Source organism: Vipera ursinii (assembly GCF_947247035.1).
Source record: "Vipera ursinii genome assembly, chromosome: 1".
Classification (NCBI taxonomy): Eukaryota; Metazoa; Chordata; class Lepidosauria; order Squamata; family Viperidae; genus Vipera; species Vipera ursinii.
In genome coordinates this window covers 337,947,049-337,965,897 of record NC_139512.1, presented here as the reverse complement: position 1 = coordinate 337,965,897, position 18,849 = coordinate 337,947,049, and the positions used below count along the sequence as shown (strand labels likewise).

General features: G+C 42.8%; 2 protein-coding genes across 2 annotated transcripts in view; one reads left to right on the top strand and one right to left on the bottom strand.

Moving 5' to 3' along the window:
- The window catches only part of LOC310650769 (myeloperoxidase-like), a gene marked incomplete at both ends in the record, with an annotated part of 34,168 nt that extends 32,794 nt beyond the window's left edge, over positions 1 to 1,374 (top strand). The window contains one exon of the mRNA XM_083379498.1: positions 1,176 to 1,374. Coding sequence (XP_083235624.1) covers positions 1,176 to 1,374 — 199 coding nt within the window. The remainder of the gene's footprint in view (positions 1 to 1,175) is intronic.
- Positions 1,375 to 2,247: 873 nt separating this feature from the next.
- LOC310632711 (myeloperoxidase-like) overlaps positions 2,248 to 18,849 on the bottom strand; it is a 32,093-nt gene continuing 15,491 nt past the window's right edge. The window contains exons 9-14 of the mRNA XM_083350093.1: positions 18,226 to 18,386; positions 16,579 to 16,816; positions 12,731 to 12,901; positions 12,301 to 12,538; positions 5,733 to 5,950; positions 2,248 to 4,043 (exon numbers count right to left, since the gene is read on the bottom strand). Of these exons, the coding sequence (XP_083206219.1) occupies positions 5,743 to 5,950; positions 12,301 to 12,538; positions 12,731 to 12,901; positions 16,579 to 16,816; positions 18,226 to 18,386 (1,016 nt within the window). The 3' untranslated portion in view covers positions 2,248 to 4,043; positions 5,733 to 5,742. The remainder of the gene's footprint in view (positions 4,044 to 5,732; positions 5,951 to 12,300; positions 12,539 to 12,730; positions 12,902 to 16,578; positions 16,817 to 18,225; positions 18,387 to 18,849) is intronic.

Here is an 18,849-nt window from a genome sequence, read left to right as displayed (position 1 = left end):
CCCGAATGTGGAAAATAACAATCATTCTACCCCCAAAAAAGACAAAAGAATAGCCACTCACTTAAGAACATATTCCTAAGGCTCTTTTAAAAAGAGCTAAGTTTGGGCCTGAGGAATCTTGAGGAGAGAAGCAGGTGCTGTTCCAAAGCATAGATGCTGCAATTGAGAAAAGTATTCAACAAGGAACAATCTATATAAACCAGATTCCACTAAACCTCCTGGCCTTTAAAGCCTGAAGGAAGATCCAGTTTTTAAAGGCCTTCTGGAAGACTAACAGATTTGGGGAATGTTCGCAGGGCCGGCACTATTATAGAAAAGTCATGTCTCTCAGGTCTCATAGGATGGCACTTCTTTACCAAACGGACCTGGAGCATGTCCACTCTGTGGTCCACAGGTATCTATCAGGTCTCCAGGACCTGTGATATGGAGAGCTTTAAAGGTAAATGACCAGCACTGGGATTGCACCTGAAAAAGTACTGGAAACAGCTTAGCACAGAACATTGGTGTTAAAATGACTCACTTTATTATACTCAAGCATTTGAGGACCAACTGCAGCTTCCAGATACTTGTAGGCTATTGAGAGCTTTTTGTTCAAGCTGACTCTATACCAGGGCTAGGACATTCTGGTTTGGATTTTAGCAGTAATGATGAATTCAAACATTCTCCAGGACTTGAAGTTAGTATAGCTACCATCTGGAAAACCATCACCAAATGGAAGAGTCCGTTGCTGTGTAACAGATAACCTGGTCCTCCTGCTTCTTTGGGTTGACAGTGAACCACCAGATCTAAGTTTGAAATTGAATCTATTCATTTCTGGATTCATAGTGTTATAAACTAACCAAGCAGGCTAGGATGAGACAACAAGTTAAGCTACAAAGAAGTTAACTGAAGTTACAACCAACTATTCTTTATGCACACTGCCAAGGCAGTCACTAAATTACCAACACTGTTTCTAATGGTCTCCCACAGAAATATTCTTCAAGTTCAGCCAAGATGGTTAGTTGTTTTTCCCTGCTGTGACCAAAGCTCCCAAAAGAAATTGTCTTCTATAATTAATCCTTCAGCTTCTGGCTCACTAAAGCATTATTTTTACTTCCTCAAGTCATTATTATTATTTCTATTATGATTCTTATCATCGTTATTCATCTATTGCAATTTTTCAATTTTTTTGGCAGATATTGGTGGGAGAACCGTGACGTCTTCACCTCATGGCAGCGCCGTGCTCTGAGAAGTGATTCATTTTCCCGTGTCATTTGTGACAACACACACATTAAAGAAGTGTCCAGGGACATTTTCAAAATGAACCGCTATCCAAGAGATTTTGTGAGCTGCTGTGAAATCAAGAGTCTGGATTTGTCAGCTTGGAAAGAATAGAACAGCAGAAGGATGAGAAAGGAAGTGTGGAACAGGACCTTGAATCTGCAGGGAGGACCAGGAACCCAGGCAACTATAGCCCCTTTCTCTCTAGTCTAAAACATAAAGCAGAATGCTGCTAACCAGCTTCCATTGTCAAAGACAGTTCATTTTAGGTGGAGTACTATAAACTGGGTGCTGAGAATCAAATAGAATGGGACAAACCCTATAAGTAAATATATATATATATATAAGAGGTCTCCCTGTACAGTACTGTGTATTTGTTAGAATTCTGATTAACTTCCCAAACTACCACATTTTCCTGAAGTGAAAAACATTTGGATCAGTTGCACTATTTCCAGATGGAAGCATTCATGGTGGTGGTGGGGGAAGGTCAGAATAACCAGTCAAAGGCCTTTCTTGATGCATCAAGTGAACAAAATTCTCAGCCCAGCTCACCTTGTAACTCACCTTACAAGGCTTTTGTTGTGGGAAAAATAGGAGGAAGTGTGTTGGATATGTTCACCACCTTGAGTTATTTGTAAAAGTAATAAAGGCAGCATATGAAATAAATAAAATGTGTAAGAAAAGGATGAGGTTTTGATCCCACACTTGTAGGTGCCCTCTTGACTTTCTTGATTCTCCCCCCAAGAATGCCCTGTTTGGAGCACTATTATGTTGTCTGTCAACTCTCCCACAGGGGAGAAATCTTCAACATACCCAGTCTGTAGAAAAACTACAGACCAAAACTAGCACTCTGAATTGTAGCCAGAACCTAATGGGAACCATTGCAGACTCAGTACGTGTTAAGTGTGAGTAGGAGCTTTCATCTGCCAACAAACAGGCTATTTCATTTTGCAACAACTGTTTAATAGTCTTCAATGGTAGCAGCATGTAAAAGGCATTCCAATAATCTAATCACTACCCTGAGCTTCTGTTCCATGAAGCTATTTTTAGCCAACAATGAGAACTCAAACATTGGATCAGGTGCATTTTGTTAACTTTGACCCTTGAGGACAACCTGAATCAGGAAGTAGACATTTTCATTCTCTTTAGAACAAGCTTTTTAATGGGGTTCTGAAAAAGTTACAGACATGAAGCTGGATTACTTCTCTACAGTTATGCACACAAAATACTGGCACTAGTTGGGCATATAGCACTGTCACTTATAAACTCTGGGTGTGAGTATATGGATTAACAGTTTGTTGCTTAAAATCAATGTTGCATTCTAATAGTTGCTTAGGCATAGCTGGGAGAAAGATCTGATTATTTTTAAAGTGAACTGTTGATACGATCACATTATTAATAAAAATGGATAAATACAAAGACCTGTGTCAATACTTTTTGAATTCAGAAATATAAAAAGGTAATATGCTGTTTTATGTGGTACAATATTGTCTGATTATTATTTGTTCTTCTGCTTTTATGTTAAATAGATCTCCCTAAAGCACAATAAGTATGCATTCACCCTCATTTCTCTCCAGATTCAAACTTTCTGGATTAGAAATGTGCAAATGAGCATATATTTAGAATAGAATAGAGCTGGAAGGAACCTTGGAGGTCTTCTAGTCCAGCCCCCTGCTCAAGCAGGAGAACCTATACCATCTCAGACAGGTGATTATCTAGTCTTTTCTTAATAACCTCCAGTGATGGAGCATCCATGATTTCTGGAAGCAAGCTGTTCCACTGGATGATTGTCCTCACTGTTAGGAAGTTTCTCCTTAATTCCCGATTGTTTCTCTCTTTGATCAGTTTCCAACCATTGTTTCTTGTCCTGCCTTCTGGTGCTTTGGAGAATAATTTGACCCCCTCTTCTTTGTGGCAGCCCCTCAAGTACTGGAAATCTGCTATCATGTCACCCCTATTACTTCTTTTCTTTAGACTAGCCAAACCCAAGTCCTGCATCCATTCTTTATATGTTTTAGTCTCCAGGCCTTTGATCATCTTAGTTGCTCTTCTCTGAACTTTTTCCAAAGTCTCAACATCTTTTTTGTAGCATGGTGGCTAAAATTGGTTGCAGTATTCCAGGTGTGGTCTTACTAGGGTTTTATAAAGCGGTACTAAAACTTTGCGTGATCTTGATTCTGTGCCTCTGTTTATACAACCCAGGATTGTATTACATTTTTGGCTGGTGCTGCACACTGCTGGCTCATAGTTAAATGATCATCCACTAGGACTCCAAGGTCCCTCTCACAGTTATGTTTTTGAGCCAGGTCTCGCCTAATCTGACAAAAAGTAAAATGCATCAGTTTATAATGTGTTAAACTCAAAAGTTTCCTAGGAAAGCTTTTGAGCATTTTTTTAAAAATGCAGGGGATTACAGTATCTTTGCACAGAGCCTTTCCTTTCCATCATTGCTAGCATCCTTGTCTGACCTATGGTAAATAACACTGGCAAAGTTCCAGAAATTCTGTTCTATTCTGTCTTAAGCATAACAAGAAGGGGGTTGCAACAGTATTGCATGCACTCCCCAAATAGAGAATCTTCTATAATTTAGTTGCCTTGTATGATTTGAAAAAGTGAATATCTAGAACATCGCAGAGCAGCTATTTTAATTTGGCATTCCTTTCGCATTTCTCCAGATTAAGCAGGAGCAGTGGCAGCGAGGGAAAACAGCTAAAGCAGATTAAAGAACGCTTTCTCAAAAACAAAAATTCCAGGTTGCTGGCAGAACTTGCTGAGATGTTCTTCTATAGGGAGGAGAGAGAGAGAGAGAAAATAGAAAACTAATAATGGCCTCATAGGAACAAAACAGACAAGCTCAATAAGACCAATAGCTATTCTGGCATGTCCTCCACCTCACTCTATTTCACCAAAATTCTCTCTCCTTTGAACAAAATGCTGAAAGCTATTCTGGTAAGACTGAATTGCTGCTTGCAAAGCAAAATGACAAGGGTGCTTTAATAAGATAAACTGAATAACCTATCTGGAGAAGAGGATCTCTAAGAAGATAAACAGGGCTATACAGAATCCTTATTAATTTTCCTTTCAAAAAAAATTTCAGTGTTGAATTTGAGGCTGGTTTAGGAGCAAGGCACTGAACTACAGGGGAACGATTGAGAGCATCCTGTCATACAGCATCATAGTCTGGTTTGGAAGTATCACTGCTTCAGGCAGGAAGGCAATGCAGAGAGTGGTGAGGATGGCTGAAAAGATCATTGGCAGTTCCCTCCCTCCCATCCAGGACATAGCACAGAAGTGTTGTTTGAACAGAGTCCATAAGATTATCTGGGACACTACTCATGCTCTTCACAACCTCTTTTCTTTGTTACTTTCTGGGAGAAGGCTTCGTGGTATCCGTAGCAGAACATCCAGATTCAACCATAGTTTCATTCCATACAGCATTAACCTTGTGAACTCTCAGGTTGCCTCCTTCTGTTATATATTCAAAATGGACAGTATTTAATATTTATTTGTTATGGACATGTAGGGGGTGTGGTCTATACATATGTTGTTTATAGTATGTTTTAGGTGTGTGTCATGTATGTGTTTCACTTTGAGAGCAGGCAACTAAATTTCATTTTTGATGTGTGCCGTTGTGCCCACAGTAAAAAAAAAGACAATAAAGATTATCTTATCTTAACCTGCTCTTGGTGCTGACCTCAACATTAGAAGGCAGCCTCTAGCAAAATTGGCTTTTCCCAAATGCCCCCCAAAATGACCCAACTGGGGATGCAGCAAACTATCTTCCTGCTCATGGTGATTGCAAAAATGCAAGCAGAGGCTGCTTAAGATTAGCATTAGGGGAAAAGATGATCCATAAAAATGTTTTTTAAGAGTTCAGATAAATGAAAGATCCACTCTGGATCAGTTCAGAGGTTTACTTTTCTGAGTGTTTGGATTTGTGATGGAGCCCATCTTCAAGGAACTTCTCTCTGTGCTTTGGGCTATTGTCTGGGTTGCATTTATATAGTGCCTGTTGTGTATCACTTTTTAGATGTTGATTGAGGTGTTGATGGCTGGCTATTAAGATCAACAACTTTACAGTGTTGCAGACTTTACAGTGTTACCGACTTCAACTCCCAAAATTCACCAGCTAGGAAACTTACTGGCTGGGGAATTCTTTGAACTGAAATCCACACATAGTTGCTGAGGTTGAAAAATATTGAGAGAGGGAACAGAGGACAAAACACTGGGAATAGTTATGGTGGAGAGGAGAGGGCTCAGAAAAGCTGGCACATGTCCTCTATAACACCCACCTACCCACTCACACAAACATACAAATGCACGCACACATCTTTGCATTCTTTTCTGGGGAATATTGTTTTATAACTTCAATATGGCAACAGCCTTCTAAGGCTAAGTGACATCCCAAGGAAAAGGTCATGAATGCAAATTTAAAGATTCCATAGTTGCATCAGAAACCAAATGCATCTTACCTTCACTGATCTATTCAGGAGACTTTTTCCATGGAAAGAGGCTGAGCCTTAGGATGGCATTGCAGTTGACAAAATTACGTGGATACTGATTGGCTCGGAAAATGAACCGAGGTACCTCGCGGATGTAGGTATTGTCACAGATGATGCGTGGCAATGACGCTGCAACAAGAGCCTGTCGCTGGGCTGGGGTGAAGACTCCAGGGTTCTCCCACCAGAACCTGGAAAAAAACAGGAAAATTGTCTCACTGAAGAGCAGCCTCCCAAATTTACAAAAACTTTCTTGCTGGAATGAAGCAGAACAGAATAACAGAATGAGTAGGACGGGACCTTGGAGGTCTTCTCGTCCAACCCGCTGCTCAGGCAAGAAACCCTAGGCCATTTCAGACAAATGGTTGTCCAATCTCTTCTTTAAAAACTTCCAGTGCTGGAGCACCCACAACTTCTGGAGGCAAGTCATTCCACTGATTTATTGTTCTGTCAGGAAATCTCTCCTAAGTTCTATGTTGGTTTTCTCCTTGATTATTTTCTGTCCATTGCTGAAGCCATTAAAGTGCATGTTATTTCAAAAAACAGTACTTTATTTCAGAAAGTTGTCCTTTAAATTTATTTTTCAAAAACCCACTTGTCCTTAAAAGAAATTTAAAAATTGCTTTTAAAAATTAATTTATTCAGGTAGTCCCCAGCTTATGACTACAATTGACCCCAAAATTTCTGTTGCTAAGTGACACATTTGTTAAGTGAATTCTGCCCCATTTTATGACCTTTCTTGCCACAGTTGTTAAGTGAATCACTGCAGTTGTTAAATTAATAACACGGTTGTTAAGTGAATCTGACTTCCCCATTGATTTTGCTTGTGAGAAAGTAGCAAAAGCTGATCACACGATCCTGGGACACTTCAACTGTCATAAATATGAATCAGTTGTCATAAGAATGCCTTCTTAAATGAACAGTGCAAAGAAATAGAAGAAAACAATAGAATAGGGAGGACCAGAGATCTTTTCAAGAAAATTGGAGAGATGAAGGGAACGTTTCATGCAAAAATGGGCATGATAAAGGACCAAAATGGCAGGGACCTAACAGAGGCAGAAGAGATTAAGAAGAGGTGGCAAAATTACACAGAAGAACTATACAAGAATGAGCTTAACGTCCCTGATAATCACAATGAAGTGGTCACTGACCTCGAGCCAGACATCCTAGAATGTGAAGTGAAGTGGGTCTTAGAAAAGCTGAGCAACAACAAATCTAGTGGAGGTGACAGTATTCCAGCTGAGCTATTCAAAATCTTAAAAGACGATGCAGTAAAAGTGCTACACTCAATTTGCCAGCAAATTTGGAAAACTCAACAGTGGCCACAGGATTGGAAAAGATCAGTTTACATTCCAATTTCAAAGAAAGGCAGTGCCAAAGAATGTTCAAACTATCGCACCATTGCACTCATTTCTCATGCTAGTAAAGTTATGCTTAAAATTCTACAAGCTAGACTCCAGCAGTATGTGGATTGAAAACTACCAGAAGTACAGGCAGGATTTCGAAGAGGCAGAGGAACTAGAGATCAAATTGCCAACATACGCTGGATCATGGAGAAAGCTAGAGAGTTCCAGAAAAACATCTATTTCTGCTTCATTGACTATGCTAAAGCCTTTGATTGTGTGGATCACAACAAACTGTAGCAAGTTCTTAAAGAGATGGGCGTACCAGACCATCTTATTTGTCTCTTGAGAAACCTATATGTGAGCCAAGAAGCAACAGTGAGAACTGGACATGGAACCACCGATTGGTTCAAAATTGGGAAAGGAGTCCGGCAAGGCTGTATACTGTTGCCCTGCCTATTTAACTTACCGTATATACTTGAGTATAAGCCGACTCGAGTATAAGCCGAGACCCCCAATTTCACCCCCCAAAACTGGAAAAAGTTGGTGACTTGAGTATAAGCCGATCCGCCGTTCTGCAAGCCTCCGCCGCCGGCTGCTTCGTTCCGCAGCGGAAAGAAGCAGGCAGGCTGCTTCGTTCCGCAGCGGAAAGAAGCAGCCTGCTTCGTTCAGGCTGCTTCGTTCCGCAGCGGAAAGAAGCAGGCAGGCTGCTTCTTTCCGCTGCGGAAAGAAGGCTGCTTCGTTCCGCAGCGGAAAGAAGCAGCCTGCTTCGTTCAGGCTGCTTCGTTCCGCAGCGGAAAGAAGCAGGCAGGCTGCTTCTTTCCGCTGCGGAAAGAAGGCTGCTTCTTTCCGCAGTGGAAAGAAGCAGCCTGCTTCGTTCAGGCTGCTTCGTTCCGCAGCGGAAAGAAGCAGGCAGGCTGCTTCTTTCCGCTGCGGAAAGAAGGCTGCTTCTTTCCGCAGCGGAAAGAAGCAGCCTGCTTCGTTCAGGCTGCTTCGTTCCGCAGCGGAAAGAAGCAGGCAGGCTGCTTCTTTCCGCTGCGGAAAGAAGGCTGCTTCTTTCCGCAGTGGAAAGAAGCAGCCTGCTTCGTTCAGGCTGCTTCGTTCCGCAGCGGAAAGAAGCAGGCAGGCTGCTTCGTTCCGCAGCGGAAAGAAGCAGGCAGGCTGCTTCTTTCCGCTGCGGAAAGAAGGCTGCTTCTTTCCGCAGTGGAAAGAAGCAGCCTGCTTCGTTCAGGCTGCTTCGTTCCGCAGCGGAAAGAAGCAGGCAGGCTGCTTCTTTCCGCAGCGGAAAGAAGCAGCCTGCTTCATTCAGGCTGCTTCGTTCCGCAGCGGAAAGAAGCAGGAAGGCTGCTTCGTTCCGCAGCGGAAAGAAGCAGGCAGGCTGCTTCGTTCCGCAGCGGAAAGAAGCAGGCAGGCTGCTTCTTTCCGCTGCGGAAAAAAGGCTGCTTCTTTCCGCAGTGGAAAGAAGCAGCCTGCTTCGTTCAGGCTGCTTCGTTCCGCAGCGGAAAGAAGCAGGCAGGCTGCTTCTTTCCGCAGCGGAAAGAAGCAGCCTGCTTCGTTCAGGCTGCTTCGTTCCGCAGCGGAAAGAAGCAGGAAGACTGCTTCGTTCCGCAGCGGAAAGAAGCAGGCAGGCTGCTTCGTTCCGCAGCGGAAAGAAGCAGGCAGCCTGCTTCTTTCCGCTGCGGAAAGAAGGCTGCTTCTTTCCGCAGTGGAAAGAAGCAGCCTGCTTCGTTCAGGCTGCTTCGTTCCGCAGCGGAAAGAAGCAGGCAGGCTGCTTCTTTCCGCTGCGGAAAGAAGGCCGCTTCTTTCCGCAGTGGAAAGAAGCAGCCTGCTTCGTTCAGGCTGCTTCGTTCCGCAGCGGAAAGAAGCAGGCAGGCTGCTTCTTTCCGCAGTGGAAAGAAGCAGCCTGCTTCGTTCAGGCTGCTTCGTTCCGCAGCGGAAAGAAGCAGGCAGGCTGCTTCGTTCCGCAGCGGAAAGAAGCAGGCAGGCTGCTTCTTTCCGCTGCGGAAAGAAGGCTGCTTCTTTCCGCAGCGGAAAGAAGCAGCCTGCTTCGTTCAGGCTGCTTCGTTCCGCAGCGGAAAGAAGCAGGAAGGCTGCTTCGTTCCGCAGCGGAAAGAAGCAGGCAGGCTGCTTCTTTCCGCTGCGGAAAGAAGGCTGCTTCTTTCCGCAGTGGAAAGAAGCAGCCTGCTTCGTTCAGGCTGCTTCGTTCCGCAGCGGAAAGAAGCAGGCAGGCTGCTTCGTTCCGCAGCGGAAAGAAGCAGGCAGGCTGCTTCGTTCCGCAGCGGAAAGAAGCAGGCAGGCTGCTTCTTTCCGCTGCGGAAAGAAGGCTGCTTCTTTCCGCAGTGGAAAGAAGCAGCCTGCTTCGTTCAGGCTGCTTCGTTCCGCAGCGGAAAGAAGCAGGCAGGCTGCTTCGTTCCGCAGCGGAAAGAAGCAGGCAGGCTGCTTCTTTCCGCTGCGGAAAGAAGGCTGCTTCTTTCCGCAGTGGAAAGAAGCAGCCTGCTTCGTTCAGGCTGCTTCGTTCCGCAGCGGAAAGAAGCAGGCAGGCAAGGCACGGAGGGCATCCGGCCCTCTCAATTCCTGGCAAATAGATGGAGAAGAAATGGAGGTAGTGACAGATTTTATTTTCCTGGGCTCCAAGATCACCGCAGATGGGGACTGTAGCCAAGAAATTAAAAGACGCTTGCTCCTTGGGAGGAAAGCCATGGCAAATCTAGACAGCACACTAAAAAGCAGAGATATCACCCTGTCAACAAAAGTGCGTATAGTCAAGGCTATGGTCTTCCCAGTTGCAATGTATGGCAGTGAAAGTTGGACCATAAAAAAGGCTGAGCGCCAAAGAATTGAGGCCTTTGAACTGTGGTGCTGGAGAAGACTCTTGCGAGTCCCTTGGTCTGCAAGGCGATCAAACCGGTCAGTCCTAGAGGAGATCAACCCTGACTGCTCTTTAGAAGGCCAGATCCTGAAGCTAAAACTCAAATACTTTGGCCACCTAATGAGAAGGAAGGACTCACTGGAGAAGAGCCTAATGCTGGGAAAGATTGAGGGCAATAGAAGAAGGGGACGACAGAGAATGAGGTGGCTGGATGGAGTCACTGAAGCAGTAGGCGTGAGCTTAAATGGACTCCAGAAGATGGTAGAGGACAGGAAGGCCTAGAGGAACGTTGTCCATAGGGTCGCGATGGGTTGGACACAACTTCGCAGCTAACAACAACAAAGAAGTCTTTACGTTATCAACTAATCAATCGATAGTCATCTCAGCATTCCTCCTTATCTCTAACCAATCGTACAAATTTTTCCAAATTTCATAATACTCTGTTTCAGTTTTATTTTTAATCTCTAGAGTTAACCTGTCCATTTCGGCGCAGGATAAAATTTTATTTATTATTTCTTCTTCAGTAGGGATTTCCTTTCTTTTTCCATTTTTGGGCGTAGGCCAAGCTTGCTGCAGTTAAAATATGCAATAGTAAGTAAAAAGATTCTTTGCTGAGTTTATCATTAATAATCCCTAATAAGAAGGTTTCTGGTTTTAAATCATTTTTTTGTAATAATATTTCTTCCAACCAATTTTTTATCCGGTTCCAAAAATTTTGCTCTTTTGGACTGCTGTTTTATCTGTAACAAGTAAGACATGTAGAAGCTAAATCAAGTCATTGGCTCATTTTGCCCTGTAATATAGTAGAACCCAAGAAGCAGGGGCTTCTCAACATTTAAAATATATTTTTACTTAAAAAGGAAAATAAGGTTTTTCCCTCAAATAATTACTAGCTGTGGTAATTATTCAACAGCGTCTTATGAAAACAAAGAAATGAACAAGAAACATAAACAAGTGTAGATGCATGTTGTGAACAAAACCATGAACACCTCTAAAAGTTACTAGTCCCTGGGAGGATTTCTTGCCTTGTGAATATTATTGTCCACAAGATATGGACAAAGAGTAAAGATGGCAGACACAATAGTGATTAGGGGACTGGAGGCTAAAATGTACAAGGAACAGTTGCTGGAATTGGGTATGTCTAGTTTAATGAAGAGAAGGTCAAGGGGGGACCTGATAGCAGTGTTCCAATATCTCAGGGGCTGCCACAAAGAAGAGGGAGTCAAGCTATTCTCTAAAGCACCTGAAGGCGGGGCAAGAAGCAATGGATGGAAACTAATCAAGGAGAGAAGCAACCTAGAACTAAGGAGAAACTTCCTGACAGTTAGAACAATTAATCAGTGGAACAACCTGCCTCCAGAAGCTGTGAATGCTTCAACACTGGAAGTCTTTAAGAAGAGATTGGACAGCCATTTGTCTGAAATGATATAGGGTTTCCTGCCTGAGCAGGGGGGTTGGACTAGATGACTTCAAGGTCCCTTCCAACTTTATTATTATTGTTGTTGTTGTTGAAACCAAACCATTTTTAAATGTCTGATATACATAAAATAGGTTGGAGTTTTAATTGCAGCATTATGGCCACCATTTTGATTTTAAAAAAAAACCAATCCTGAGGAGACTCCTGATTTTACTCTTTCTGAAATATTTCAATAGATTCCCTGCTGCTTTTCTTTTCTTCTCTGATCCTTTTCATTCACCTTATCCCTATTCAGTTTTGCCCTCTCATCCTCATTTTTTCCTACCCTTTATTTCTAAAGCTAATTATTCCCCTTCCCTATTATTTAGCTTGCCTCCTGGGGTTGTGGGTGTTCCATCACTGGAGATTTTTTTAAAAATAGACTGGACAGCCATTTGACTGGGGTGGGATAAGGCTCTACCTTGAATAGGGGGCTGAAGTAGAAGACTCCAAGGTCCCTTTCAGCCCTCTGATTCTATGACTTTATTTCTCTTTTTTAATGTTTACATCAATTTTAATCAGTAATTATTTATTTGGGGGTGATGGCTACAGAGTGGAGAGAATTCCAGAGATGGTTTCAGCTAGAGTTGGTAACCCTAGGTTAATATGGGAAACTGAGCAAAACAGAGATTTTTGCCTGTGTTTTTTGTGTATATAGTTTTTTTTAGTGTCCATTTTCCTTCCAGGTTTAATAAAGTGTTTGGGAAAGCTGGGAATTGAACCTTAATTCATTCAAAGCATGTCTTCTGTCCCTGTGTAGCATGACAACTTTCTGTTTTTCTTTTTTGTAGTGAAACAACTTTAGGCCCATTTGCTATATATACTGTAGAAGACCAAACAGCCACAATAAAATGGCAGGTTTTATTTGCTCACCTGTCCCCATCACGAAGGTTTTGGAACTGTTTCCGAAAGATACATGCCAGCAGAGGCCCAACTCTGCCATTCCGGATGAGGGGCTCAGCCACTCCCCCAATCCAGAGGTCGATGTTTCTGGGCGTCCCATAATGCTTAATGAACTTCTTGGCCAGCTCACGATTCTGAAGGACCTGGGCCAGCTCATTTTCGTTGCGAGGTTGTGAGAGGCCACAGAATTGTCTCCAGGCATTATAACCTATAGAACAAGAATGGCGGTCAAGAGTTCTGCTCATCTGAAAAATAGCGTTCTCCCTAGTATCATTCTATGTAGCAATCTCAAAACATCTTTAAGGCTGAGCTGTAATTTTCCACATTATTCTTGGCTATTTCGCAGTAATCCGCAACCTCTGATTTTTGCTACAAAATGGCAACACTCTACTCTTGTTACCTGATAGACCATGGTCTCGGCCACGCTGCATGTTCAATGCTGGCAGATCCAATCCCAATTTTGCAACTTGTTGGAAGAGTCGGTCCCGCAGAGCCTCTACTACTATCTGATCTTGTCTCAGTTGTTTGGATGGTGTACCTATTAGGCCTCGCAGGATGGGATCGATGCCTCCTGGAAGAGAGAGGAAATAACATTGAAAAGCAATGCCCACCTCTAGATCTCAGCCTAGCATTTGAGTGGGTAACCTTAGAGGTCTTCACAGCTGAGCTGAAGAACTCTGCTGAACCAGCAGAAAACTCAAGGGGTATAAAATTTGCTGATTTCTGGGCAACTCCAATTTTTATGATGATAGGGAATATTAAGGACAAAATTTGGTGGATTCCCCTGGATTTCTATAATAATAATAATAATAATAATAATAATAATAATAATAATAATAATAATAATAATAATAATAATAATAATAATAATAGTAGTAGTAGTAGTAGTAGTAGTAGTAGTAGTAGTAGTAGTAGTAGTTGGAAGGGACCTTGGAGGTCATCTTGTCCAACCCCCTGCTCAGGGAGGAAACCCTATATCATTTCAGACAAATGGCTGTCCAGTCTCTTCTTAAAAACTTCCAGTGTTGGAGCATTCACAGCTTCTGGAGGCAGGTTGTTCCACTGGTTAATTGTTCTAACTGTCAGGAGGTTTCTCCTTAGTTCTAGGTTGCTTCTCTCCTTGACTAGTTTCCATTCATTGCTTCTTGTCCTGCTTTCAGGTGCTTTGGAGAATAGCTTGACTCCCTCTTCTTTGTGGCAACCTCTTAGATATTGGAACACTGGTATCATGTCACCCCTCACCCTTCTCTTTGTTAAACTACACATACCCAATTCCAGCAAGCGTTCTCTATATGTTTTAGCCTCCAGTCCCCCAATCATCTTTGTTGCTCTTCTCTGTACCCTTTCTAAAGTCTCAACATCTTTTTTACATTGTGGTGACCAAAACTGGATGCAGTATTCCAAGTGTGGCCTTACCAAGGCATTGTAAAGTGGTATTAATACTTCACGTGATCTTGATTCTATCCCTCTGTTAATGCAGCCTAGCACTGTGTTGGCTTTTTTTGGCAGCTGCAGCACACTGCTGGTTCGTATTTAAGTGATTGTCCACTAGGACACCGAGATCCCTCTCACAGTTACTACTATTGAGCAAGGTACCCCCTTTACTATATCTGTACATCTGGTTTTTCTTGACTAAATGTAGAACCTTACTTTTTTCACCATTGAATTTCATTTTGTTAGATAGTGCCCAGTGTTCAAGTCTGTCCAGATCCTCCTGTATCTTAAGCCTGTCTTCTGGAGTGTTGTCTATTCCTGCCAGCTTGGTGTTGTCTGCAAATTTGATGAGTTCCCCATCTATCCCCTCATTCAAATCGTTGATGAAGATGTTGAAGAGCACTGGGCCCAGAACAGAGCCCTGGGGCACCCCACTACACACTTCCCTCCATGTAGATGCAGTTCCATTGAGGATCACACGTTAAGTACGGCCGGTCAGCCAGCTACTAATCCATCTGGTGGTGATGCTGTCTAACCCACATTTTTCTATCTTATCAAGTAAAAGGTTGTGATCTACTTTATCAAATGCCTTACTGAAGTCCAAGTAAATTATATCCACAGCATTCCTCTGATCTACTAATTTTGTCATTTCTCCCATCAAACATTACTGGACAGTGGAAAAAACACCCACTGAATACTGTCTTTGTTGTGGTGTGAAACTGAGACGAGGAGGAAGCAATCACTAGATTTTGACAGCTAAACTAGTTGATTTAGCTATCAGTCAAAACTCAGTCAAATTTTCATATATGTTTTGTGTAGGTGCATTGAAGCAGAGACTTCTTTATTATTCCCAGTTATTTTTTAACCTTATTTATCTTTAAACATTATTTAATCTTAGAAAATTAAATTTATACATAATTTATATGTCCACCCATCTCATAGATATGACTCTGGGTAGTTAACAAAAACAACAACAAAATAAACAGTAAAAACACCAAAATTTAAAAAAAACAACAATAGCATAAAAGAGCAGCTGCGGACATTTATAGCAGCCCACATTCAAATCAGCCGTGAAGCGAATTCACCCATACTGTTGGGGCTCCAGGCTAGATGGCAAAGCCAAGCTTGTAAGGTCTGGTGAAAGACCAGCAGGGTCAGGGCAAGTCTAACCTCAGAGGGGTTAGTCTCTCTTTCTGGGTCAGATGAAACTCTCCTGTGGGATGGGTCCCGGAGTGTGTTACTCCTTTTGGATCTAACAAGGTGGGTAGACACCAGTGGAGAGAGTAAGTAATCCAGCCCCAAGTTATGAAGGGCTTTAAAGATAGCCGCCAGCATCTTGAATTCATCCAGAAGCATACCTGTAGCTAAAGAAGCTCCTGAAGCAATTGGGTCTTGACTGCCAAACATCCACAACTGTCTGTGCCATTGCAATTTGTGGCAGATTACCCTTCGACATACTTTTCATGAGCAGTCCCATGTAGAGCATGCGGCAGTAACCCAATCAAGAGGTGACTAAGGCATATTTTTAGTATTAGTATTGTTTAACAACTTGGATATTGTATTGTTTAATAATTAGGATATTAATTTGTTTATGTTTTTATTATTATTATGTTTACTTTTAATTTGTTTATATTTATGTTAAAGGGGAGTTAAAGCACATTATGGACTTGGTTATTTATATATTTATTTTATTTTATTTTATTTTATTTTATTTGTATACCGCCCTTCTCCCGAAGGACTCAGGGCGGTGAACAGGGCAATACATGTTAAAAAACAAGAATACAAAAGTTAAAAAAGATTAAACAAGATGCCCAAAAACTATAACAATAAGTTAAGTTAAAATACATAAAAAACAATAAAACCCAAACCCATCACCCATCAGGCCAGGCCGGCTTGTTCAAACAGGTAAGTCTTTAGATCGCGCCAGAAGGAGCGAAGGTCGGGCGCCATCCGGAGCTCAACCGGAAGACGGTTCCATAAATCCGGTGCGCCCACACAGAACGCCCTCCCCCTGGGGGCCACCAGTCGGCATTCTTTGACCGGTGGCACCCTGAGGAGGCCCTCTCTGTGGGAGCGCACTGGGCGGAGGGAAGTTGATGCCGGCCGCAGGTGCTCCCTGAGGTATTCCGGACCGATGCCATGAAGGGCTTTGTAGGTCATTACCAGCACCTTGAATCTCACCCGGAAGACAACTGGGAGCCAATGCAGCTCGCGGAGCAGGGGTGTAACATGGGAGTATCGGGAGACTCCCAACACAACTCTCGCGGCTGCATTCTGTACCAGCTGGAGCCTCCGAGTGGTCCTCAAGGGCAGCCCCATGTAGAGAGCGTTGCAGTAGTCCAAACGAGAGGTCACGAGCGCGCGAGTGACCGTACGCAAGGCATCCCGGTCTAGATAGGGCCGCAACTGGCGCACCAGGCGAACCTGGGCGAAGGCCAGTTGGTCAATGTTAGTTAGATTATGATTATTATATATTGTAACCCTGTACTCAGCTCTGGGAAGTGGGGGAAGGAGAGGGGGGGGTTAGGGTGGGTTGGTTTTGGGGTTTATTGTAACTTTTATAAAACTTTTCAATAAAAAAAGAAGTGACTAAGGCATGAGTTACTGTGAGCTGGGCCTCTTAGTCCAGGAATGGACACAACTTGTACACAATGCAAAACTACGCAAAGGCCCTTGTGGATACAGCTACCGCCTACTCCAAACAGCACCTGCAAATTCAGGAGAACGCCCAGATTCTGCTATCCAAGAACTGACTAGGTCCATTTCAGCTTCATTGTTGAGATCAGCCAAAATTGACCACTTGATGGGACTTACCTTCTTGGATAACTCTCCATGTAGCAAAGAACTCATTTTCTAAGGGTGTTTGACTCAGAACTCGGTAACGGCTGTCTAAGCGAGGCACAGTTGGCCGCACCGAAGTATGTCCAAAACGGAAAGCATTGGTAAAGACGCTAGAAATTCGGGGATCCACAGAGTCATTGTAGCCTTTGTAGGAAGGCAGAGCACTAGAATCCCCCAGTACGGCAGGTATATATTCTGTATAGGTGATTTTCTAGAGCAAAAGGACAAAAAGAAGAGTTAACCTATTGGAAGAAAGCAATTAATTAGTAATGATTATCACTAATACTACACTGAATATTAGAAGCAGAAGACCAGTCTTCCTCAATGTGATGCTATGAGGTTTGTTCTTAAATATGTGTTTTGTATTACTAATTTGGCTTCTATCACTTTTGCAGGCTTACAAGACAGAATACAGATAGTCCTCGACTTACAACTGTTTGTTAGTGACTGTTCGAAGTTACAAAGCACTGAAAAAAGTGATTCATGACTGTTTTAACACTTATGACTGTTGCAGCATCCCCAGGGTTATGTGATCAAAATTCAGACGCCTGGCAACTAATTTATATTTATGATGGTTACGGTGTCCTGGACACATGTGATGACCTTTTGCAACCTTTTGACAAGCAAAGTCAGTGGGGAAGCCAGATTCTCTTCACAATGATGTTACTAACTTAAGAACTGCAGTGATTCACTTAACACATATGGCAAGAAAGGTCATGTAACTTAACAAATGTCTTGCTTAGCAACAGAAATTTTGGGCTGCATTGAGGTCGTACACTGAGGACTACCTGTACTTTAAACTCAGCACACGGATATTATGTCAGCAAATATTTAAGACCCCTTTTCTAAATCATGGTGCTAGGCTCACTGAGGGAGGAATTATTATCAGACCTAAACTGGTATTAACCAGCTTTTTGAAATTGCACATGAACCTTGTTTCATACATGTTGCCTTATAAGAATGCCGACACTAAGTTCCCAGTGATGTGCACCTTCTGTAGGGATGCACTGCAACCCTCAATGGTCAAATCCTGGCAAGTCAAGCTGCCACTGAAGCTCTCTTTTTGGTAACTCCTTTTCCACAAATGGGGAAAGCCATTCATAGGAAAGAGACATTAGCTGGGAAAGCCTCATTCGGACCCACAAGGAATGGTCACGTGATCAAATTCAGATGCTTGGCAACCAGCATGTATTTATGATAATTGCAGCATCCCAGGATCATGTGATCACCATCTGCAACCTTCCCCACCAGCTTCTGACAAGCAAAGTCAATGAGAGAAGTCAACATTTGCTTAACGATGGTGTGAGCCACTTAGCAACTGCAGTGATTCGCTTAACAATGGTAGCTGGAAAAGGTCGTAAAATCAGATGCTAGTTACTTAACCACCCTTCTTAGCAACAGAAATTCTGATTCTAATTGTGGTTGTAAGTTGAGAACTACCTGTCACTAAATAAATACATTTAGATGGCAAGTGTCATGTTCAGGCCATTCAATGTTGCACCCTAATGGTCTTATTCTATAGGGCTGGTTACTCTGGGCTTCAGAGAGGGGTTAAGCCACTTAAAACAGAATTGTTCCTTCATTTTGTGAAAAATGGTCATGGAACTATTCATCCCACACCTGCATCATCGCTCCCAAAATTTTCCGGGATTCCTGATAGAGTTCTTCTCCACGCATTTGTGGGTTCAGCCTCTTCAGCTCAGTGGCCAGACGGTTGTGCTCCCGCATGAAAAGTGTTTGCAATGCAAGCAGCCCTGGCATTTCATTAACTCGACTGTCACCTTTAATAATCAGAATAAGAAATCAACAGAAATTGCATAAGAATATTTTGTTCCAGGTGAGGAGTCTGAACAAGAAACAGACATTTGGGGAGGGATGTCTCCAAAAAAATATCTTGTGTAGATTTTCTCCAGTGACACAGTTATGCAAATGAAGGGAAAGAGTTAACATGTCATGCAAATAATCCCAGCCAGCATGCAAATTTGGGGAAATTAATTTAAGATTCTGCAAGGCTATGTGAAGCTAAGCCAACTCTCCGCAGATCATCCACATTGTCTAAATCAGTGTCTCTCAACCCTAGCAACCTTAACATGAGGACCCAGATTGTTGGGGGCAATTAAGCTGACTTTGTAATAATGCCGCTTGGGGTGTGTGTGTGAAAGCCCTAATAAGCAGGCATATACATAGAATGAAGGCTACTGCTAAGTTTGTAAGCCGCCCTGAGTCTTCGGAGAAGGGCGGGAT